This window comes from Hyperoodon ampullatus (assembly GCF_949752795.1).
Source record: "Hyperoodon ampullatus genome assembly, chromosome: 12".
In the NCBI taxonomy this organism is placed as follows: domain Eukaryota; kingdom Metazoa; phylum Chordata; class Mammalia; order Artiodactyla; family Ziphiidae; genus Hyperoodon; species Hyperoodon ampullatus.
This window is the reverse complement of record NC_136925.1, coordinates 70,219,256-70,244,519: the sequence shown is the minus strand read 5'-3', so window position 1 is coordinate 70,244,519 and position 25,264 is coordinate 70,219,256. Positions and strand designations below refer to the sequence as shown.

At 37.6% G+C, this 25,264-nt stretch overlaps 1 protein-coding gene across 2 annotated transcripts in view; it reads left to right on the top strand.

Moving 5' to 3' along the window:
* EPM2A (EPM2A glucan phosphatase, laforin) overlaps window positions 1-25,264 on the top strand; it is a gene marked incomplete at both ends in the record, with an annotated part of 68,924 nt that overhangs the window by 26,995 nt on the left and 16,665 nt on the right. For both annotated transcript variants that reach the window (XM_079716845.1, XM_079716846.1), the window contains one exon: window positions 2,460-2,634. In XM_079716845.1, coding sequence (XP_079572971.1) covers window positions 2,460-2,634 — 175 coding nt within the window. The remainder of the gene's footprint in view (window positions 1-2,459; window positions 2,635-25,264) is intronic.

Here is a 25,264-nt window from a genome sequence, read left to right as displayed (position 1 = left end):
TCTTTCTGTGCCTCCTTTGTAAGCTCATCCCTCTGTCCAGCTTTTAAATGTTGAGATGCTTTTAAACTTGGTTCTAGAAACCTTTTCTTCTCAATCAGTATTGTTTTTCGGGGCTTCCCTGGTGGTGGAGAGGTTAAGAATCCACCTGCCAATGCAGGGGACATGGGTTTGAGCCCTGGTCCGGGAAGATCCCACATGCCACAGAGCAACTAAGCCCGTGCGCCACAACTGCTGAGCCTGCGCTGTAGAGCCCACGAGCCAAAACTACTGAAGCCCACGCATCTAGAGCCCGTGCTCCGCAACAAGAGAAGCCACCGCAGTGAGAAGCCCATGCACCGCAGCAAAGAGTAACCCCCGCTTGCTGCAACTAGAGAAAAGCCCTTGTGCAGCAATGAAGACCCAACACAGCCAAAAATAAATAAATATTTTTTAAAAGAATGTATAAAGTATTGTTTTTCTTTGTGACTCACCTATATCCTTGTCTCCATTACCATCTATACTTAGATGACTCATAAACTTATTTTTCTAGTTTAGATCTCTGGTCTGAGTGTCGAATCAATAAATCTAACTCTCTACTTGACATCTCCTTTTGTATCTAAATAGCACTTCAAGCCCCAAATGCCAAAACCAAACTGATGATCTTTCCTTCCAACTCTTCCAGATTTCACATCTCAGTGACTGGTACCACTATATATTGAGTTGTATTTGCCAGAAGCCTAGGAGTCATTGTTGGTTTCCTTTTTTCTTCACCTCCCATATCAAATTAATCACCAAGTCCTGTGGCTTTTCCCTGCTGAACCTTCCCACTCCTTTCCATTTTTACATCCAAGCTTTTACCATCTCTTTCCTGGGTTAATGCAGTATTTTCCTAAATGGACTTTCTGTTTCTAATCTCATTGTGCTTGAATTAATATTTTACTCTATAACCAGAGAGATATTTTCAAAATAAAAATGTGGTCATGTCACCTGTCTGCTTAAAATATTTTAATGTTTCATTGCTTTTATGGGAAATACCTAAATCTTTAACATGACTTAGTATAATGCCTGTCATATAGTCAGCATTCAATAAATATTTGTGGAAAAATGTATAGATGAACTTATGTAGTTTACAGTATTGCTATTAAGATAGTATTGCCACACACATGTATGCATCTATGTATCTTTCTTTAATCTTACATTTCTGTTGGATATACTTCTAGAAGTGAAATTGCTAGTATAGTTTGATTTTCATCTATTAAATATCAAGGTTAATAGGGCAGTTACAAGGTGTAGTGCCTTGTAGTCATCAAGAGGAAAAGAGGAGTCTGAGATAGGAAGATCAATGATGATTTATTAAAGGAGCCATCCTGTACCTTCTATCTGATGGAAGCAAGTTACATTCTAAAGAAATGCCCAATGACTTAAGGATTTTTTAAAATAGATTTTATGCCAAATAACCTTAGGTAAAATGTTTTGTAAGATAGAGCAAGGAACAAATGAGTCAAATTTTCATATTCATAATAAATGTGACTTTTCCTGTTTTATTTTGCTTACATGTTTTTCTTATAAATGACAATGTATGGAAATTAGGTAATTTAAGGAAAAGAATTATTTGAAATGGGGTGGTCACATAAGGGCTAATAAAAATAGTGTACGAATTACAATTTTCATAGAAATAAAAGGTCTGTTTACTAGTGTAGTTGATACTGGGCAGAACTGTGATGTAGGCAAGTAGTGTGTTCAGAGACATGTTCTTCTGTCTCTGCCTCTTTTCCTCCACTCACTGGAAAGAGGATGTGTGTCTTGGTGCTTGTGAAGTAGGTGGAAAACAGCATGAAGGTGTCAGGTGCCTGAAAGTTAGGGTCTAGGGCTATCAGTTTACTGATAGCTCTGCACTTATTAGTTCTGTGACCTTGGACAAGCTAGTTAATCTCTGTGATACTTAGTTTTCCCATTTGAAGATAATACTAACCACTGATTTACATGCAAACTGGATTGGATGTGATATTCGTTTTATTATTTATTAATGTATTTGTTTTTTTTAATTTATTGCTTGAGCTGATACTGAAACACTTTATTACTGATTTTAGTCATAAATTTGCATACCAGGAAGATAAAAGTATGCAGCATAGGGACATTAATGGCTTTAAAAACCCTTTTCAGCAGCTTATCAGGCTACAAAATGACTCACAACAGGCTTTTAGGCACTGAAAGGTCCCAAGAAATTCTGAGTTAATATGCTTTTGGAAATATCCATGTATTCAAAGGGAGCATAGGACTCTATGAAATTCATAAGTAACTCTACAAATTTTTACTGTGTTCCCTATTACTCTAGTCTATTTTTGTTTATACTGAAATGTGTAGATTATGCAGCTTTGTATTTATCTTCATCTTACTATTAATTTTGCATCAGCAACTCTGTGGCTGTTTAAGCAAAACATTGATGTAATTGCTTTGTTTGTCATTTCTTCTTGTTCTAGGCAATGGGCCTCACCATGACCGTTGCTGTATTTATAATGAAAACAACTTGGTGGATGGTGTTTATTGTCTCCCAATAGGACACTGGATCGAGGCCACTGGGCACACCAATGAGATGAAGCACACAACAGACTTCTATTTTAATATTGCAGGCCACCAAGCCATGCATTATTCAAGGTAAAAATAGTGCCATGTTTATAAACATATAAGTAGGACAAGGGTAGCATTAGGACAATGGAAGTATTCACTGTGTGTAAAACTGCAGTATCTCCCTTTGGAGGGTTATATAGGCCTGCAGTGCTTTGAGGAGGTAAATTACAGTGAATTACTGTGTGAGAGTTTCTGGTTCTAGATGTGAAGGATCCTTTTTATAGAATTCTTTTATTAAGTATACACCCTGGCATCAACATATTTTGACCAGACAGTGGTTTACCAATCTTTGTACTTACATAGTGGATTAAAAATAAAAACCAGACTAAAATATCATAAATCAGCATTTGTATCTTTTATGCTACAGACCAGCTGTAAAACAAAAATTGCTGTCTCTTTATAAAATATGATTCAAATAAACATATGTGAAAATCTAGACATAAAACTAGATAGGATGTGATCATCTGCTCTATTATTGGGAGGGCCAAAAAGTGCCTTCGGTTTTTTAAGTAAAAATAAAGGAAACATTTTTCATTTTCACCAAGAACTTTATTGAACAACGTATTCACCCTTTTGTTCCACTACCTTCTGCCATTTTTCAGGCAACTTCATAATTCCATCTTCCCAAAACTTTTTATCTTTTTGAGCAAAGAACAGTTCCAGGTGCCTTTTACAGTCTTCCAGGGAATTGAAATTTTTTCCATTAAGAGAATTTTGTAAAGACCAAACTAAATGGAAATCCGAAGGTGCAATGTCTGGTGAATACGCGGATGAATCAGAACTTCTCAGCCAAGCTGTAACAGTTTTTGCCTGGTCATCAAAGAAACACATGGTCTTGCATTATCCTGATGGAAGATTACGCATTTTCTGTTGACTAATTCTGGACACTTTTCGTCAAGTGCCACTTTCAGTTGGTCTAATTGGGAGCAGTACTTGTTGGAATTAATTGTTTGGTTTTCTGGAAGGAGCTCATAATAGAGGACTCCCTTCCAATCCCACCATATATACAACATCACCTACTTTGGATGAAGACCGGCCTTTGGTGTGGTTGTGGGTGGTTCATTTCGCTTGCCCCACGACCTCTTCCGTTCCACATTCTTATACAGTATCCACTTTTCATCGCCCGTCACAATTTGTTTGAAAAACGGAACATTTTCATTATGTTTCAGTAGAGAATTGCATGAGGAAATATGGTCAAGAAGGTTTTTTCGCTTAACTTTAATATGTGGAACCCAAACGTCAAAGCGATTCACATAACCAAGCTGGTGCAAATGATTTTCAACGCTTGATTTGGATATTTTGAGTATGTTGGCTATCTGCCGTGTGGTATAGCATTGATTGTTCTCAATTATTGTTTCAATTTGATCGCTATCAACTTCAGCTGGTCTACCCGACCGTGGAACATTGTCCAGTGAGAAATCTCCAGCACGAAACTTCACAAACCACTTTTGACACATTCAGTCACAGCACTTTCTCCATACACTGCACAAATCGTTTTGTGCATTTCAGTTGCGTTTTCCCCTTTCTTGAAATAATAAAGCATAATATGCCAAAAATATTCCTTTTTTCTTCCATCTTCAGTATTAAAATGGCTACACAAAAATTCACCAATTTTGATGTCTTTTTTTAAAATTCATGCTGATGTGACAGCTGTTACATACAATCTAACAAAATTGTTTCGAATGAAGTTAAAGACAACTAAGCACTACTAGGGCCATCTTACGGAAAAAAACGAAGGAACCTTTTGACCCACCCAGTATTTATTAATAGATTTATTTTTATTTGTCTATTTAATTATTATACCAACAATATGTGCCATAATACAAATTCAAACACCAAAGAGGATGCTAAATGAAAAGGTTCAATATACTTTCCTTCGTTCCCACTCACCAGAAGTGATTATTTTTAACCATTTAATGGTTATTTTTTCTAGAGCTTAAATCCAAGTCTTAAATAATATGCATATACTTTGTTTGTTAATATGTCAATTTAAAAATAGCTTTTGATTCCCTTCTATGACATGAGAGAAATTTAGCTCACTTATCTTCTCTCCCCACTTCCAATCCCTACCAAGCTCATGAAAAGAATTATTTTGTTATTTAGCTTCATAAAAATTCTATTTCTTGACACGTACATATTTGACGGTGCCCCTTGATTTCCTACTGTGTAAGGTAAGAGATTTACTGCCCCTATATTTTCCTCCACATCTACTCCCACCCATTAACTCCTGTTTTTCATTACTTTTACATTTCCAAGGGTTATAGAACTTAGATTTAATTTAGCAAATATAAATGAGTCTTTCATACTCAGGGTGTACGTGTGCATGTTTGATGAATCTAGTAGATCTACAAGCTTTACTAGGAAGAGAAGTCTGCCACTCCCCCTGCCTCCACACCTCCTCTCATTTGGTCTGTCCACAGGCAACCACTTTCACATCTTTAAGCTGATTATTTGCTAATTACTTTCAGGTAAATGATAAATAATATGATTATATTACTGCTTCTTGATTTTAGTTTTTGGTATTATTTATTGATTTCACACCTGAAAAATGAAAATGTAGCTCTTTTTTCTTCCCCTTCCCCCACAAACCTCAGTGACATCCTTCTATTGTTCAATCCTCCCAACATAGTTATGCCACAAATTAATAAAAGTATTATTTACCTCACATTCTTATTTTCTCACCCTAATAAAATCTTTTAAATAATTATTCTGTTGAAGTACAGAAAAAGCCTTCCGGGTAAAGTACAGCACTGTCTTTTTTTTTTTTTTGCGGTACGCGGGCCTCTCACTGTTGTGGCCTCTCCCGTTGTGGAGCACAGGCTCCGGACGCGCAGGCTCAGTGGCCATGGCTCACGGGCCCAGCCGCTGTGTGGCATGTGGGATCTTCCCGGACCGGGGCACGAACCTGTGTCCCCTGCATCAGCAGGTGGACTCTCAACCACTGCGCCACCAGGGAAGACCATAGCACTGTCTTAAAATTGGGCTTTAGATTTTTATCACTATTTAAAATATATTTTCATAGAGGCTTGTGTCCAGGACCTTTTCTGTGCACAACTCCAGAATATATGATTCATATAGTGGTTTACGTGAATCCCCTCTCCACCCACCCTGCTACCACTCACTCTGTGCAGTGCAAAGCCTGCCTTGCTACATGTGGTGGTCCTGGTTGGGTAATAATTTTAGACAGTACACAAATCTATGTGGTGGGCGTTATAATTTTTTTGATTGACACACACTTAAAAACTTCATAGTATGTTTTGGACCCAGATGTAATAACTTCTAAGAAATTACCTGTGTTAAACTATTTAGTTTGCAAGTCAATTGACTGATATTCCATCACATTTCTTAAGGGACTCTGAGTGAGTTAAGGCCTATTGTTGCCAAATTAAACTTGGGTCCACTTGCCCACACGCAGTAAAGCCAATCTACTGATAGCGGGTTGTGGTGAAAGAAAGTGCAGCATTTACTGCAGGGTGTCCTATAAGGAGTCTGGGATAGCTAGTACTCAAAAAGCCCGAACTACCAGATGGGTTTTAGCAAAGCATTTTTTTTTTTTTTACATCTTTATTGGAGTATAATTGCTTTACAGTGGTGTGTTAGTTTCTGCTTTATAACAAAGTGAATCAGTTATACATATGTTCCCATATCTCTTCCCTCTTGCGTCTCCCTCCCTCCCACCCTCCCTATCCCACCCCTGCAGGCGGTCACAAAGCACCGAGGTGATCCCCCTGTGCATTTTTAAAGGCCAGGCAAGGGAAGGAAGTCCCAGGGTATGATCAGCTCCCGCACAATCCTCTGATTGGTTGATGGTGAGGTAAAGTTAAAAAGCCAGATAAGTTGTTGCAAATATTTCCTGGTTCCCGCCATACTGCAGAGGGGATGTGTTAATTTCTTCCACTTGGTGGGGCTTTAGCATCTGTAAAACTACCCGGGAAATGTGCATCTGATACTGTTATCTACATACTTCAGAGAGGAGCTAAAGTAGAGGGTGGGAGTGGGGGTGGCCTGTCCCGGGAAGGCTCATAACGTCCTGGTTGGTTACACTTCATGTTATTTAATCTTCATGTATGTCCAGTTTCACAGTGATGGGGTTTAGTATATGCTACTCCAAATATGGCACCTCAGGATATCAAATATTTTAAGCTGAAGGAATTTGAGAAACAGCATGTATCTGACCTTCTCCTAAAGCAGGTATCAAGACCTTTGTGTGAATAGTGCCCTCCCGATACCCCTATACCTGGAGGAAAGGAGCATCCTTATCTCTGAAGACTGAGAAGAATCCAAATGCACATACCTTGCTAGTTTCCCCCAGTTCACCACCCTTAGTTCACATCCTTTTGTTCTATTACATTTTCCCACTACTCTCCACTCTTCATCAAACCTAGTATAAAAATGCTCAGGTTTAACCACTTCTTCAGGTCTTCGTGTCCCTGTGAAGGCTCCTGTGTCTTGTAAATTTTATATTAAATAAGTATATATTAATATAAATAAATTTGTATGCTTTTCTCATGTTAATCTGTCTTTTCTGAGTCTGATTTATAGAGCTCCAGTCAGAGAACCTAGAAGGGTATTAGAAAAAGAATTTATTCCTCCCCTGCAACAGTCTGAAAAATCTTCCTAGAATTTGTGTAGGGAAAAGTATCTAAGCCTAGAAACAAACATTTCTAAACACTATTTGAAAATGGAGATTAAAAAATTATATGAAGGCCCCTAATGCACTGGGAAGATTAAGAGTTGACATTAATTAAAAATCAAAGCCACTTTTAGATTTTGAATTTAGAAAGCCTTTATGGCTTTTCACTACATTAACTTATAAAAGGCAAAGTAGATTTTTCTACATATATGGGTTTTTGAAATAGCCTTATAAGGCATGTGTCATCCCAGAGTAGATTTTTTATTGCTTAATTATGAAATGAATTTTAGTGAAAACAACATAACTTTCATCTGGAATTCAGTGAACTATGCCATTACAGAATAGGTTGTATTTTAAATGAAAAAGAATAGGAAAGTCCTCTTCTAGGCTTAGAAGTAAAAGTAAGGAACAACTAACTCTCTGACTGAAACTATTTCAGATTTCTAGTAATTGTAATGAGAAGGAGAAATAATGAGTTTAGGAGCAAAATCCATCTATTTTATTGTACATGGTGAATCCAAACTAACAGATCTTCAGTAAAAATAAGAAGCCCATAAATTTAAAAAATGCTGTGAGGTAGTACAGAACAGGTCAGTCATTTAATGGAGCATATCTGTAAGTAAAATGCAAAATAAAGAAACAGTAAAGTATGACTGCATGCTTGGACAGATGCTGACAGTATTTACTATGCAATTTTGGTTTAACGTAGTGGCTAATTTCTTCAGCTTATTTAAAGGTGTTTGTCTTAGGCTGCTCTCTTGCTAATGCAAATAGCTTTTTTGGGAAAATCAAAATAGCAAATATGGAGTGCACATAAGGTAGCTAGTGTACTAAGAAAAATTAAGAAAATGAAGTTTTATTCCAGACAGTCGAAGGAACAAACATAGTCTTATGATATACTAAGCTGATGGGAATTTGGTATTATCAGTTTAGGACAAAGTTGAAGGGCAGTCCCATGAGATACATCACCTGAGTGACCGTATGTCTGAGTTCAGCAGACTCTGGGGACAGGGATTATAAATCTTATGCTATTTTAAGAGTGAAATGATAGTCTTTTGATTAGAGCATGAAATTGGCCCTTAAAGTGAACTTGAAAATCTTAGCAAAAGGCTGCTTCGTGTTCCTAAAATTCTAATTAAAACCTGCCCTGTAGTAGCTTGAGGCCCCAACTGACCAAACAGATTATTACAAAAATGCCACTTAAATTGAAAGTCAGATCTCTGATTATGGATCAAGTGGTTAAGAGAAGCCAGCACAGAAGGTGCATGAGCAAATGGGAGAAAAGGAATAAAGAATGTAAATGAAAAAAAGCAAAGGCCAGAAAGAAAAACCTAAATACAACTTAATGATGAGAATAAATCCCGTCCGTTAGATAGGAAGCATAGCTTCCATTAAAAAAAATTACAATACATGTCTGGAAAAAAAAATTAGAAAGATGAAATTTCTCAAATAAAAAATAATGATGGAGCATATTCTTTTGTTTATTGTAATTTATCATTCTTCAAATTTTATTGTTGATTCTAAACCTATTACAAACATTCTCTAAAGTGAATCCTGCCTTGTTTTATGAGAGGACACTGAAAAAATTTCTAACATTTCCTAAAAATAAACTAATAAACATAAGATTCAGGAGATTATTTTACCTGTAGAAGTACAATATTGAATTGCACCCATTTTTATCTACAAGATTGGGCAAATTTCATGCTGCCACACTGTCAAAGGAGTGTTAAAGAGCCTTGAAGAGCAGGGATGTTTTTGAGACTTCGAATACTATGCATGGCATTCTGCAGATAGAACATAGTCAGTCACACTGGATCAGGAAATTATCCCATCCAGCTTCATATGGCTCTTTTGGCAACAGCACTGTACCTGTGTCAACTGTTTTCCATGATGATGACATTGCATCATCATTTTGACATATCCAGATATTGATCAGGCCCATTCTCTGATGCCACCTGCCCTGTCTCTGGTAATAAGAGTAAAGACTTTGTCTATTTCAGTCACTGTTGTATTCCCAGTTATGGTGCCTACACTTTGTAATCCATCACTTCTTATTTCATATAAAAGTTATTTAATGATGCATCCTATAAGACTATATACTCCTTTGATGTAGGATATATGTCTGAATTCAGTGTCACATCTATTCATTGCTTTTAACACAATGCCTTGCACATAACTGATGGTTATATGTATAGATTGAATGATGAACTTCATTCAGTGGCTCACTATTACTTGCCATCTAGGAACTTATCCAAAAGTTTTGCAATTCATAGGTAGGTCGTGTGCAGTGCTGGGGTGGGGGGGTGAGGGGTGGAGGAAATGACAACTGAATTGCTACAGAGTCATAGCTTGGCCACCAGCAGGCACAATGCCTTCTCCCCTCTTTGAATCTCTAGAGTGCCAGAGAGTCTGACTGTGTAATGTCAGCAATTCAGAGGGGTTGTTTTTCAGAAGTAACTAATGATGATGAGTACACATTTCAGTGGATAGAGTGAGTACGCAGGTGGGAGTAGAGAAAGGTGAAGAAATCTAAATTATAAGAAAATTAAAAATATAGAACTGTAGAATATTATAGCATCAATTCACAAATCATAGAGGGAAACTCAGAACGAGGTAGTTGAATGCTTCATGTTCACTGTGCAGAAAAAGAATAGTGCAGGTCTGAAATTGCCTATTCTTAGAAAAGCCTGCTTGCAAGGTTGGCCCTCTTGCTGGTCTCTGGGAGTTTGGCTAGTAAACAGTCCCACACACTGATATAAAACTCTCCCTAAATACTAATTGTGGCTCACTGTGCCTAAACTGTGCAAAGAATATATTTGTGCTTAACACCTGCCTTCCTTTTGGGAATCTAGAATTTTGGTATATACTGGGCAGAGGATACCTACATACCAACCTCCACAAAAAGCCATTGGTGGTGTCTCTAATGAGCTTCCCTGGTAGACAATACTTCCCATTTATTTTAACAACTTGATGCTGGAGGAATTAAGCATGTCCTATGCAATTACACTGTGTGTTTGGGGGACTCTTGGAAGCGTGCACCTAGTTTCTTCTAGACTTCTCCCATGCACCTTTTCCTTTTGCTGATTTTCCTTTGTATCCTTTTACTGTCATAAATCTCAGTACGAGTACGACTATATGCTGAGTCCTGTGAAATCACCTAGCAAATCACCAAACCTGGAGTGATCTTGAGGAGCCCTGACATATTCACTTTATGGGATTCAGCCTAGCTAATGTGTTGAGCCAGTCCTGGCTAGGACAGCAGGCTCTCAGAAGGCCCTTCACCACCAATTGGTAGAGGTGCAGGTAGACTTTTAGCCTTAGACTGGTATCTGGTCATCTTGGTGCTAATCCCAGGTACATGCATCCCATTCTGTGTGAATGGGTTTTTTGTTTTCTTTTTTCCCACCATATTTTAATGTAGTCATTAAAAGCATGTGCTCTGAGTTGGGCTGCCAGGGATTGAATTCCAGCTTTACTACTCCCTAAGCAGTAGGACTTTGGGTATGTTACTTAAGTGCTGTGCATCATCTGTAAGAGAATGTTAATAGTAAACTTAAACCTTAGTAGGCTGTTGCTAGGATTAAATGAGATAAGAAATTAAAACTAAGTGCCAAACGTGTTTAATTATTCTCATAACTGGCATTATAAACAAGCAACAAGTTTATTTTTTCTTCCAGAATTCAGTAGAGAAATTCTCCCTGGATAAAAATATGGGGAGGTCAATAATTTCTTTGGTCACTTATAGATAATAAAAGCTCTATATTCATTTAAGTCATAAAATACAATCTTAATTTTCAACTCAGAAGGTTGGCTCCTTTGAAATAATCAAATCTTTCAGTTTAATATAAAATGAAATCCTTTAATATTCTTACCTTGAATTCAATCTTTCCTTCTATTAAAATCTTGTTCCTTGATTTATTTTTGCAAATAATAATTTAATGATAAATTAATAGTAAAAAGATAAACTTTTGTCTATCTATTTACTTTACCCATTTCCAAATTACATTGTTTTTACTTTGCCTTTTATATTTAATATGTAGTTAGATTTGTTTTTTGAATCAGTGGGAGAGTAGTTTTTCTTTAATAGGTAAATATAGTCCATTAATATTTAGTATTATAAAATGCTCAGTCTTAATTATACCATCTTATCTTAAGTCTCCTGTTTTTTTTTTTTTGTTTTTTGTTTTTTGCGGTACATGGGCCTCTCACTGTTGTGGCCTCTCCCATTGTGGAGCACAGGCTCCGGAAGTGCAGGCTCAGTGGCCATGGCTCATGGGCCCAGCCACTCCGTGGCATGTGGGATCTTCCCAGACTGGGGCACGAACCCATGTCCCCTGCATTGGCAGGCAGACTCTCAACCACTGCGCCACCAGGGAAGCCCAAGTCTCCTGTTTTTAATGCTTTTTAAACATTTCCTGTCATTCTGTCTTTTATATATGCTCATCTTTCTGATAATTAGAAGATATATAGAATGTTTCTTGTTCTACTATAGGTTATCTTTTGAATGTGAACATACTGTTACTTCAAATTCAATTTAATCGATTGAAAGCACCCAGAGAGGCCTCCTTTTGAAAGATCATAGATATTATTACATAGATAGATAAAGAACCCACTATCCCTTGGCTACAACCTCAGTTTTTAGTATTAGTGGGATTTTTCCTTATAATTATTTATTTTTATTTTTAATATTGTATAGCTTTACTTTTATAAGTGACAACACATTGTTTTGTCACTATAATTAATTCTTTAGATTTAATTACATATTTAAATAAATTGCTTGACCATCATGTCTTTCATATAAGGGCATTATCTTTTCTGAGTCTTTTTAAAGTCATCACTGGGTTGCTTAGATTAAGTCACAAGGTAGTTTTTCAAGAAGGATTCATGAGAGTTTATTTCTTAAATCTTTTACATATTTAATATGTCTTCATATTGTCTTTATACATAGATGGCAACTTGATTAGATATAGAATTTTGAATTACTTTCAAATGTATTTAGATGTTGTTTTTAATCTTCTAACTTGATTATTGCTATGGAGAATTTTGAGGCCAGGCTTATGTTTGGGGGTGTCAATGAGGATTTGTAAGATTTATTTTATTTTATTTCATTTATTTATTTGTTTATTTTTGGCTGTGCCATGCAGCTTGTGGGATCTTAGTTCCCTGACCAGGGGTTGAACCTGGGTCCTTGGCAGTGAGAGTATGGAGTCCTAACCACTGGACCACTGGGGAATTCCTGATTTGTAAGATTTAATGTGCCCACCCTTGACCCTATGGAACTGACATCTTTAGGGTTAGGAGAAGTTCAGATGGTAGTTATCTTTATGATGAGTAGAAAGGAGTGTGAGGAGAGTCTTCTAGGGCCTGGTAGAAGTTCTGTTTCTGAATTTGGGTGCTGGCTATATGAATGTATTATTTGTAAAAAAAAAAAAATTGAGTAGTACACTTATGTGTATTTTTAATGTATATTACATTTCAATAAAAAGTTTTTAAAAGTTCATGTACCCAGTCTTGCAGATACTTAGAAAAATTGATAGGGTGCAAGCTCTTAATGTGTTACAAATATAAATAACCAAAATAACTTGTTTCAGAATTTCCCTTCAATAGTTTCCATAAACTATTCCATAAGAAAATTAGATTCCCGTTAGAGGCAAACAAAAAGGGATGGTAACGTATAGGCAAAGAAAAACAAATTTCCTTGAAGTCCATTAACTGATTCTCAGTAGATCCACATAAATTGTGTCTTAGATCTTTGGTACTGTACTTATTTTACTTGTTGATGTTCATCTCAAGAATGCAGTGAGACCAAAAGATTGTATTTGTAAAAGTGCTTTTTGATGTTCATTAAAACAGGATGGAAAAGCCAAAGTAATAGCCGTGTAGCCTTTTTATAGGTCATAAAAGGAATAAATAAAGCCTCTTAAAAGTATATTTGAAGCTTCACTGGCCCTAGTCAGAAAATGGAATTATTTAGTATTTCAATAAAACAGTGGGCCCATCCTCTTTTTATGAACCGTTAGTATTGTGCCAGCTGCCTGCTTTTAACGTCAGTGAAAAGAGGATGGATGGAATTTTCACACACACAATGTGTATTGGAAACAATAAAACATACACGAACCTTTTCTGCAGATCCCCTTTGACCTATTTAATAAAATAACAGAATCCCAAATTGTGAATTTTTTTTAAAGCACCTGAGTAGCTGAGAGATCTCATTGCAGGTGGGCAGGTCACTAGGGCAGACATCAGTGTAGCTCAGTCCTCTCAATCACTGCCACACTCCCTTTTCTCTTTTTGTTATTTTATATTCATGACCATTCTTTCTTTCCTTATGTAAATATAAAGATATACCATTTAATTCCTGACTCTGTTTGCTAAATAGAGAAAGCAATTCATTAATGCATCACTCAGTATTTCTGGTTGTAGAAATGTGCCTTGCTAAGCAGAGGAAAAGGCTCTCAGGAAGGCTTCCTTTACATTGATAGAAACAGGTGTTCTCTTTTAGTTGTCAAGTCAGCTCCCTTCTGAGAATCTCAGATAAGTGGTCCAAATTACAACTAAGAGGAAAATTTGCCAAAGCATAATTACTTTTCATCAGGGTGCCACAAATAATGAAAAGAACAGAACACTGGAAGTATATTGTAGTCTACTTAATCACCATCATTTTAAAAAGCTGATGTAGAATTCCTTACTTCAAGACAAAACTATATAGCTTTGGTGGTAAATTAGGCATATTTTCTAAACACTAAATTATCTTTCTTCTAATTCACATTTGGCTAAGAAAAGCTGACTAGTCTTTGTAGCAGTGAAATATAAGTGATAAGATTTGCAGCTGCCATTTCAAACAGTGCATTTTTGTCTATTCTTCAGTAGCTTCCTGTGTTTCTATTCATCCTGAATGAATTCCTTTCTTTATCTTTCTTGATAAGATAAATTTCAACACGGTTGCCTATCTATGCAGAATGCAGACTCCTTATATCACCTTGCCTATCCATTCCCCTCCTCCATCACCCCCACCCAAGAGCTAAACTTGTGGAGAGTGATAGATTGTTTGTATGGGTAGAAATAGTAAAGCTTTGCCCAGTGATAAACAATTATTTAGAATAGTGCATAAAAAATTCTGGTCATCAGAATTATATCTAGCATTTATCTGCATTTAAGAGAATGTCTAAAACCAAATAACTTCAGCTGAGGCATAATGGAAAATCTGAGATCAGTAAAACTAGTTTTTACTTAGAGCTCAACCATTGATCAGCTATGGGAAAGTTACTTGAACTTTGCTGTTTATTCCTCTATAAAATTAGGATAATAATTATATAATGAAACAAATAGCATAACATTTGACATATATACACTACTATGTATAAAATAGGTAACTAATGAGAACCTAGTGTATAGCACAGGGAACTCTATACTCAGGGCTCTGTGGTGATCTAAATGGGAAGGAAATCCAAAAAAAGTGGGGATATATGTATATGCATAGCTGATTCACGTTGCTGTACAGCAGAAACTAACACAGCATTGTAAAGCAACTATACTCCAATAAAAATTAATAAAAAAAGAAACAACATAACAAAAGCATTTTCTAGGATTGTACTTGATTAATAATGGTAATTATAAAAGAAATCTAATATTTTGGGGAGGATGAGTAGACTTCTGGAAGGTTATGGGAGAAGATGCCCATCCTATGTCAGCACCTTTAACTAGTGTCAAGGTCTTTGGGTCACCTTCTGTTTTTCCAATTGCTTTCTGTTTTTTTGCCATCAGCAGTTCTACTCTATGATCCTTGCTCTTTATCCTTTCCAGACCATATAATCGAGAACCTCCCACCCCCCATACCCAGTCTCTTTTTCCATCCCACATTGATGACTGTTTCCTCTCTTTCTCCAGCCAACTGGGTCGATGGAATAGAAATGGCTATTCATAAAATAAAATTTGTCTCGATTAAGTTACCATGGAGAAGAGCTGTAGGCTTTGCAGTACATTACACATCTAAAGCAGGGATTGGCAAAGGGTCGGACAGTGCATATTTTAGGCTGTGTGGGCCATATGGTTTCTGTTGCAGCTATTCAACTCTTTTGTTGTAGTGTGAAAGTAGATATAGAAATATGTAAACAAATGAGAATGGCAGTGTTCCCTGAAAACTTTGTTTACAAAAACAGATGGTCGTCTGGATTTAGCCCATGGGCCATAGTTTTCTGGGTCTCTAAGACATGGGGATGAGTCATACAATACTAGTGTTTAAAGGGATATGGCAATCATGTAGTCCAGCTTTCCCCAATGTGTGATCCATAGACAGCTGTCCCCCTGCAATCAAAGGTTAACTGGTCAAATATATCTTTGAAGTGCTACATGATGTTCCCCCTTCTTAGAGGCTCACCAATACATTAGCAATACTCAAGGCCCTGACTTTCTTCAGGGGTGGAATATAAGTAATAAGAATGATAACTTATGTTTTAAATAGTGCTTACTGTGTGCCCAGAACTATTCTAAACGCTTTTACGTATATTAGTTCATTTAATCTCAAAACCCTATGAAGTATGTAGTATTGTTAATACCATTTTATAGTTGATGAAAGTGAGGCACTGAAAGGTTAATTAATCTGCCCAAGGTAGCATAATTAGTGGTGCCTGGATACAAATTTATGCAGTCTGGCTCCAGGGTCTGTGCCCTCAGCTACCCTTCCACCTCTGTGTAATATCTAGACACCTCTGGGAAACAGTGTGAGCTAAGAAAGTGCTTCTTTCATCCAGTTCTCTCAGTTAACACATTGGAAAAGCAAGGTCTAGAGAGATTCAGGTGACTTTGCAAAGGTCACAAGTATAATTAGTAACTGAGACCAGTCTAAAAATCAGTTAAATCACCACCTGGTACTTGAAGAAATGCTCGAATTAATCCTTTATAAAGACAGAAATCCTTTTAAAAATGAGTAATCATCTCTAATTTTCCCTTTTTAATTCAGGCTTTTATAACCAGCTTCATTTCAATGGGGGTAAATACAGTTTTATTTTTTAAAAGTAGAATTATTTTCACTTTAAAAAATCTGATAGGCAGTCTTCTGTTAAGAGAAATATGACAAATATTTATCTCTAACTTGGACCTCTTTCCCAGGCGCTGAGCCATTGATTCTCAAGTCTCAATGTACAATAGAATCACTTGGGGTACTTGGAAAAAATGATGGTAGGCCCCACCCTACTGCTTCAGAAATTACATTTTAATTGAGGATCTGGTGTAAGTGTTTCAAAAGCTACCCCCAGCAGGTTCTTGTATGGAGCTGGATTGTGAATCACGTTTGTTACCGTCTGCTAAATTTGTCCACCTGCATTAACAGCTAACATTTAAAATGCTACATGGCATGAAATGAAACTTACGGCTATGGTCCATGGGTTATAATTAATAAAAATGTGACCACATTTCAAGCATGAGTGGAACTTTAGTATTGCAGATAAATTGTACTGGTGGCTATAATATGCAGTCAGTTTTATGTGAGTGGGACGTTTGGATCGACGTGCATAGCAGCAGAACCAGACTAACCAGAAAACTCAGATTCTGATAGGTTGCCAGAAGTCTGTATGGCTCAGATAGAGGCTGGTCTTGACTTTTTAAAAAACTGAAGTATAGTTGATTTACAATACTGTATTAGTTTCAGGTGTACAGCAAAGTGATTCAGTTATTTTTTTTCTGATTATCTTCCATTATAGGTTATTACAAGATATTGAATATAATGCCCTGTGATATACAGGAAATTCTTGTTGCCTATCTCCTTTATGTATAGTAGTTTGTTAACCCCATACTCCTAATTCGTCCCCCTCCCGCCCTCATTCTTCACTTTGATGTGGCTCTTTAATGCCTGGGACTTAAGGTGGAAGAAACACATATTTTGAAGGATTAGGTTTTCTTTTTTTTTTTTTTTTTTTTTGTGGTACGAGGGCCTCTCACTGTCGTGGCCTCTCCCGTTGCAGAGCACAGGCTCCGGACGCGCAGGCTCAGCGGCCACGACTCACGGGCCCAGCCGCTCCGTGGCATGTGGGATCCTCCCAGACCGGGGCACAAACCCGTTTCCCCTGCATCGGCAGGCGGACTCTCAACCACTGCGCCACCAGGGAAGCCCGAAGGATTAGGTTTTGCCACCATTCTCTACCTACTTACAAATATTAAAATCATTTATAATAGAAGAATTTTGAGAATAAATCATGTGTAGTAAAGTAATTTAGGATAGAAAGAGAACATTTATGAGAGGAAATGGGATAGAAATTATCAGGGACTTGAGATGGTCTAATTACTACTAGTGAACACTAAATTTGTCTTTAACTTTTTTGGTAGTTAAGGCAAAAAAAGAATATAAATATAGTTTTATATTTTGGCTAAAAACAGCTTTCACTTTGTCTGCAGAGAAAATTGTTATTTTTAAACTAATTTCAACCAGCAATTTAACATATATCCTTGGGATAACACAATTAAAAATATCTTCACCACAGTTTTGCAAAAGTTATAGAAATGCTGTTCAATTGGTGATAGTTGTAAGAACCATCATGTAGTTGAATGAACCAAATCTTTTGAGTAAGTAAAGACATTTCTACAGTTGTTCATTCACTCATTCATTTATTCAATCACCTGTTTGCTTTTTTTGTTTGTTTGTTTTTGCGGTACGTGGGCCTCTCACTGTTGTGGCCTCTCCCGCTGCTGAGCACAGGCTCCAGACGCGCAGGCTCAGCGGCCATGGCTTATGGGCCCAGCCGCTCCGTGGCATGTGGGATCTTCCTGGACCAGGGCACGAACCCGTGTCCCCTGCATCGGCAGGCAGACTCCCAACCACTGCACCACTAGGGAAGCTCACCTGTTTGCTTTTAATTGCTAACGTTATGCTGGATACAATGTTAAGTTCTGGAAGTAAGGTGATCAATAAGATGTCATGCTTATTCTCAAGGGGTACAGAGTACAGTGGGAGAAATGCTCAGAAAACCCAAAATTTCTAGTGAGACAGGTCAGAGACTGAAATAAGGGTGCGTATATGTTATGGGAACACAAAGAAGGAGGACCTAAGTGGAGGACCAAGGAAGATTGAATAGGTTTAATCAGATAGATATGCAGTGAAAATGCATTCCAAGAGGAAGAACAGCAGGATAAATGTCAGGGAAGGGAGAGTGCATGGTGCTTCAGAAGAATTACAAGTATCTCCCCTAAATTGGATGGTGGGATTCATATGGGGCTTCAGAATGAGACCTACATTGGGGTCAGATTCCAAAGGGTCAGGCCAAAGACTTGAGACTTCATACGAAAGTGATGGGTAGTCACCTTAGTATTTTCGGCAGTAGGGTCATGTGATCAGATTTGTGTTTTAGAAAGATCACTTTAGCTACAATGTAGAAGGGAGACCGACTGGGAGATCACTTAGGAGGCTGTTAGTGTAATTCACTTCTTGAGTGTTGAGCCTCTGAAGGAAAGCAATGGGAATGGAGAACAGGTGACCGATTCTGCAGCTTTTCAGGAGTTTGACTTGTATGACTGGGTTAATGACTGTAGAGAGGGGAAGCAGAAAGAAGGAAGAAAGGTTTCCTGGCTTAGGTGACTGGGCAGCTTGTGGCACAATACATGGAAATCTAGAGCAACTGGGGAGAATCAGGTTTGTGGGTCGGGAGCAAAGAGTGGAAGATGGTGAAAATGTGTTCAGGTGATACTTACGGGACTATGAGTGGAGAATTCCAATAGAGCGTTGAGGTCTGAGCTGGAGGCAGTAGATTTGGAATTTACCAGCATGTAGATGGCAGTTATAGATGGCAACGTATATTAGTGAGATAACTTAAGAGTATATAAATCAGGGTTTCCCTGGTGGCGCAGTGGTTGAGAGTCCGCCTGCTGATGCAGGGGACACGGGTTTGTGCCCCAGTCTGGGAGGATCCCACATGCCGCGGAGCGGCTGGGCCCGTGAGCCATGGCCGCTGGGCCTGCGCGTCCGGAGCCTGTGCTCCGCAATGGGAGAGGCCACAACAGTGAGAGGCCCACGTACCGCAAAAAAAAAAAAAAAAAAAAAAAAGAGTATATAAATCAAAGAGAGACCAGAGTTTGGAACCCTGAGAAACACTCACACTTAAGGCTTGTAGAGGACACAGAGTTTATGAGGGAAACAGAGCATAAGTATGAATAAACTAGGAGTATGTGGGATAATGGAAGTGATCAATAGGATACATGTAATTTGGGACAGAGATGTAATTTGGGATAATATAACAGGAATGTAATTTGGTAATTTGATAGATGTAATAGGGAGGTAATTTTTTTTTTTTTTTTTGCGGTCCGCGGGCCTCTCACTGTTGTGGCCTCTCCCGTTGCGGAGCACGGGCTCCGGACGCGCAGGCTCAGCGGCCATGGCTCACGGGCCCAGCCGCTCCGCGGCATGTGGGATCTGCATCAGCAGGCGGACTCTCAACCACTGCGCCACCAGGGAAGCCCATAGGGAGGTAATTTGAGACAGAGATAGAAAGTGTACATTAAACTGTGAACTATCAACTGTGTCAGATGGGACTTGATAGGTGTTGGGTCTCTGGCTGCTGGACTGAATTCTCTTAGTAGAAGCCTATGGATGATTTTTATTATTTAAGGGACAGATGTTTTAGATATCAGATGTGTTTCAAAAGTTTGAAATCCAAACATTTCTCCACACACTTAAGCCCAGTTGTGAATGCAGAATAACGTTCCTGAAAAATCTTGAAAACATCTAAGCACAGCAGTTGGAGGCGGTGATGTCCTTGACCATAAAACATGGAAGAGGCAATTTTAGCTTAAAAAATGTAAGACCAGTTTTTCCCAATTAAGCACTTCAATGAATGTAAGCTAATATATGCTCAGTGGAATGGATGATCTGAAATAAATCTGTATTTTGAAGGTATTGCCAGAATGAATTAACTGCATATAAGGGCACCACATAACTGAATGCACTCTCGTGATGATTAGGGTTATTTGAAATTCACCAATTTAAATATGAAAGTTTTAGTTTGGGTATTATTGGTGTTTAATTCTCTTTGTGAATTGTATTAGACTACATGCCCGACTGTTTATTTAAGACTTTTCCTAGTTCAAAATAATGTAAGTAGACCAAGTATCACTGATATCTGGCATATCTGTGGATTTTTTTCCCTATCTATGGATTCTCAGAATCTGGGTAACATAAAGTAAACAGAGGCCTTTTTGATTTGTACCCCCTTAAGTGGATTTATTGACTGTCATGACTTTGTTTTGGTCCTCATGAAATATATGTGCCCTGATTCCAGGCTGAATGAAAAAAGCAAAACTTCCCAGGGATTTTCTCAGTCCCAATATTACAGTATTTGTAGCTATGAATCTCTCTTCTGTACCTGTCATCCAAACTACTTACATCTCATAGGGGAGAGGAGGTGTTTCTGTTTGTCCTTCTGGAAGCTTACCTAATTTCTGACACCCCTGACTGCAACACTGCTAATTGCATCAGAGTTCTCAACCATTTAAATTCCTTGGTGTTCCCTAAATTTCAAGTCTTGTGTGTATCATCCCCAGTTTTCAGCATCCACATATAAAAAATCTCAAGCTTCACTTTAAAAAGATAACACAAAAGGGAATTTTTCCCCCTATCAAGAGGCCAATGAGCACTGTAAATAAGGAGAAAAGAGGAATGTTTTAGAACCAAGGAAGGTCATTATGTAAATACAACCATTTGGCTTCCTACAGATTCTTCACTGAGAAATCAAGAAAGAGGGCTAAAGAGATTTAAAATTTTTTCTGTAATTAGTAGAATTTTAAAAAATAGCAAGCCTCTCTGCACAGTTATTAGGACTCTAGTATTAGTATCAACCATAGAGATAAAATGCTTCTCTTTTTGTTTCTACTTGCAAGAGGGACCTTATTTTGTTTACTTCTCAGTGCACCTGAGCATTATGAATTGCATTGATCTATTGTATAATGATATCATAATAGCATATCGATTAAATATCACTATTAGAGTACTCCTTGCTCCTCAAAGTGTGTTCCAAGGGCCAGCAGCATTGATATTACAGGGGAGCTTGTGAAAATGCAGTATCTCAGGATCTAACCTAGATTTACTGAATCACTATCTGCATCTTATCATAATCCCCAGATGATTCCTCTATACATTAATATACTTTTTTTCATTTATAAATTTATTTATTTATTTATTGGCTGACTTGGGTCTTTGTTGCTGTGCGCGGGCTTTCTCTAGTTGCAGCAAGCGGAGGCTACTCTTCGTTGCGGTGCGCGGGCTTCTCATTGCAGTGGCTTCTCTTGTTGTGGAGCACGGGCTCTAGGTGCGCAGGCTTCAGTAATTTCGGCATGCGGGCTCAGTAGTTGTGGTGCACGGGCTTAGTTGCTCCACAGCATGTGGGATCTTCCCCGACCACAGCTCAAACCTGTGTCCTCTGCTTTGTCAAGTGGATTCTTAACCTCTGTGCCACCAGGGAAGCCCTGTACATTAATATTTAAGAAACACTGGTTTAGATGAATAATAACCATACAAATACCCCAGATGATTTTTTTTGGTCAAGAAAATTATAAGGAAAACGCCTACTGTGGCTCAAAGTACATAATAGAATTCCTTTCACGATAGAACTTCCTTGTATTTCAGTAAATCAAATGATTAGTTGGCAATGATGAAGAATTAACATAAAAAAGAAAAAAAATCATTTTTTTCATTTTCCAACTGTCTTGTTTTCTAAATTCATTTTTGTTCCAGAGCTGAAATAAGGGCCCACAGGTGCAAAGAATAAATTTTTAAAAATAACTCTTTAGAGAACTGATTAAATCAATCAATCAGTTTAATTGTGTATCACTTTGCCTACAATGGATATTTCCTTGATGTGAGTTAAATCTAATTGATGGGCAACATATCCTCTGTACAAAGTTCTTACATCAAAAAAACAAAACAAAACCCTACCTTATTAACATTTCCATAATAGAAATGAAAGAGTTGAGTGGAAAACTGAAAGGAAGTTTGAATAGTTTGATATTCTCAAGACTTTGGGCATATGGATGCCATTAGCATGATGTCTAGTCAATGAAATGTTGGTTAATCTGAAACTTGTAAAAATATGTAGTAAGGAAACAGAGAGATAGGCTTCATTGAGGGCAGACCTGGTTAAGCAATTGTAATTTATAAATATAAATATTATAATATTACATTAGTAAACTTAGAGTCATTTTATAATCTTCCCTTTTCTCAATCCTTTCATCCAATTAATGTGCAAGTTCTGTTGGTTCCACTGCTAATGTACATCTTGAATTAATCCACTTCTCTATCTGCACCACTAACTATATTCCAAGCTGTCACTATCCAAAAGGTCTTCCCTCTTCCTCATAGCAGCCAGAGTCACCTTATAAAAATTATGAAATAAGTCCATGTGACTCCTATACTTAAATATCCTTCATTGACATTTCATTGCTTTTATATTCTTATACAAATTCCTTAGTACATCAATGAGGCCTGGCATGGTGTTTTCAGTCTGTCTCATGCCACACTTCTTCCTTATTCCCCTCACTCCTGTCTCTACGTTTCTCTTGGTTCCTAAAGTATATACCTCTCTTTCTCACCATAAAACATTGTATGTCTTGCTCCTTTTTCTACATCATGTCTCAGGGTTTTTTCTGTTTGTTTGTTTGGGTTTTTTTGGCCATGTCAAGCAGCATGTGGGATCTTAGTTCCCCGACCAGGTATAGAACCTGTGCCCCCTGCAGTGGAAGCTCAGGGTCCTAACCACTGGACCACCAGGGAAGTCCCTCTATATCATGTCTCAGTTTTAATGTCACCTTTTCAAGGGACATTAAACTGTCTGTAGGAATGTAAGTTGGTGCAGCCACTATGGAAAACAGTATGGAGATTCCTCAAAAAACTAAAAATAGAATTACCATATGATCCAGCAATCCCACTTCTGGGCATATATCCAGACAGAACTGTAAGTCAAAAAGATACATGCATACCTATGTTCACAGCAGCACTATTCACAATAGCCTAGACATGGAAACAACCTAAATGTCCATTGACGAATGAATGGATAAAGAAGATGTGGTACATATATTCAATGGAATACTACTCAATCATAGAAAGGAATGAAATAATGACATTTGCAGCAATACGGATGGACCTAGAGTTATCATGTTAAGTAAAGTTAGTCAGAAACAGAAAGACAAATACCATATTATATCACTTATATTTGGAATCTAAAATATGAGACAAATGAACTTATCTACAAAACAGAAATAACACAGATATAGAGAACAGACTTATGGTTGCCAAGGGGGAGGGGGAGTGGATGAGGGATGAGGGGGAGTTTGGGGTTAGCAGATGCAAACTAGTATATATAGAATGGATAAATAATAAGGTCCTACTGTACAGCACAGGGAACTATATTCAATATTCAATGATAAACCATAATGGAAAAGAATATAAAAAAGAATGTATGATATGCATAACTGAATCACTTTGCTGTACGGCATAAATTAACACAACATTGCAAATCAACTATACTTCAATTAAAAAAGAAAATAATGTCACCTTTTCAAGAAGGACCTGCCTGATTGTCTTACTTGAATTCTGATTCCTCTGTGGTTCTCTATTTTAACTCCCTGTTTAAGTCCTCAATAGCACATTACAAATTAATTTATAAATTTTAAACATTTTGGATATTTATTCATTTATTGCCTGTTTTCCTCAAAGAAAGTAGGCTCCAATAAGGGCATACCTTTACTGTCTTGCTCACCACCGATTGTTGAGTACCTGGTAAAAAGCAGGCATCATTACATTTTTCTTGAATAGAAAGGATGACTGTAAAATAAATATAAAAATTTTCACATGCTTAATTTTTTATTACTTCCTTGATCTTCTGTGGTTCCTAATTCATTATGCAAGTAATTAATTTTGAAGAAATCCTTTCAAGTTCATTATGTGAAGAAATATTAAACATGACATTTTACTCTTTCAAGGAATGCAAGGCATTGGAAACAAAATTAACATGCCAAGAGGATATTTTAATGGAACATTTTGTTGAAATTTGTATCAAGGGAACCAATTGAGGCTGCTAGCCTAGTTATTTGTCTTAGTCTGTGGTACCTTGTGATTGACTTTAAGAAAGTGAAGCGTGCTAGTTGCCGTATTTACCAGTACAATCTGTCAATATGGCATATAAACCAAATTTCAGGCCAACATATATGCAAAAATAAGAAGAACAGGGCTTCCCTGGTGGCGCAGTGGTTGAGAGTCCGCCTGCCGATGCAGGGGACACGGGTTCGTGTCCCGGTCCGGGAAGATCCCACATACTGCAGAGCAGCTGGGCCCGTGAGCCATGGCTGCTGAACCTGCGCGTCCGGAGCCTGTGCTCTGCAACGGGAGAGGCCACAACAGTGAGAGGCCCGCGTACTGCCAAAAAAAATAAATAAATAAGAAGAACAAACTCTATGGGACTAAGAGTCTGAAGAAATCATGAGTCTGAGAGACTGTGCTCTTATACATTTCAGGTAATTCTCCAATGAGGCGCATTCCCTGAAAGCCAAGCAAAGGGACCCAAGACTCTACTGTATTTATCAAAACTATTGATAGATACCTCAGGACTTTAGAACTGAGTTATTAGATCAAGAAAGAAGACAAATAGCCCAGCCAGGGGCCTGATGGTCTCTTCCCCTACATTGGAGGTACTCAGGTGATGGATTGAAGGACCTGAGTAAAGGAAGGAGTGTGGGTAGTATTGTGTATAAAGAACAATTTGGCACCACAATCAAATGTTAGTTGCATTTTTAGAATTCCAAACATCAGGATGAAAGGTGAAAAATATCTATTCAAATGCTTAACTTTAAGTGCACCTGATATATGGCTATTTGAAGAGTCTGGATAATTGTATATATTTTAAGTCTGAATTTTAGACCTTATATTCATTTCCTGGGGCTGCCGTAAAAAAGTGCCACCAACCAGATGGCTTAAATAGCAGAAATTCATTGTCTCACAGTTCTGGACACTAGAGGTATGGGATCAATGTGTCTGTAGGATTGATTTGTTCT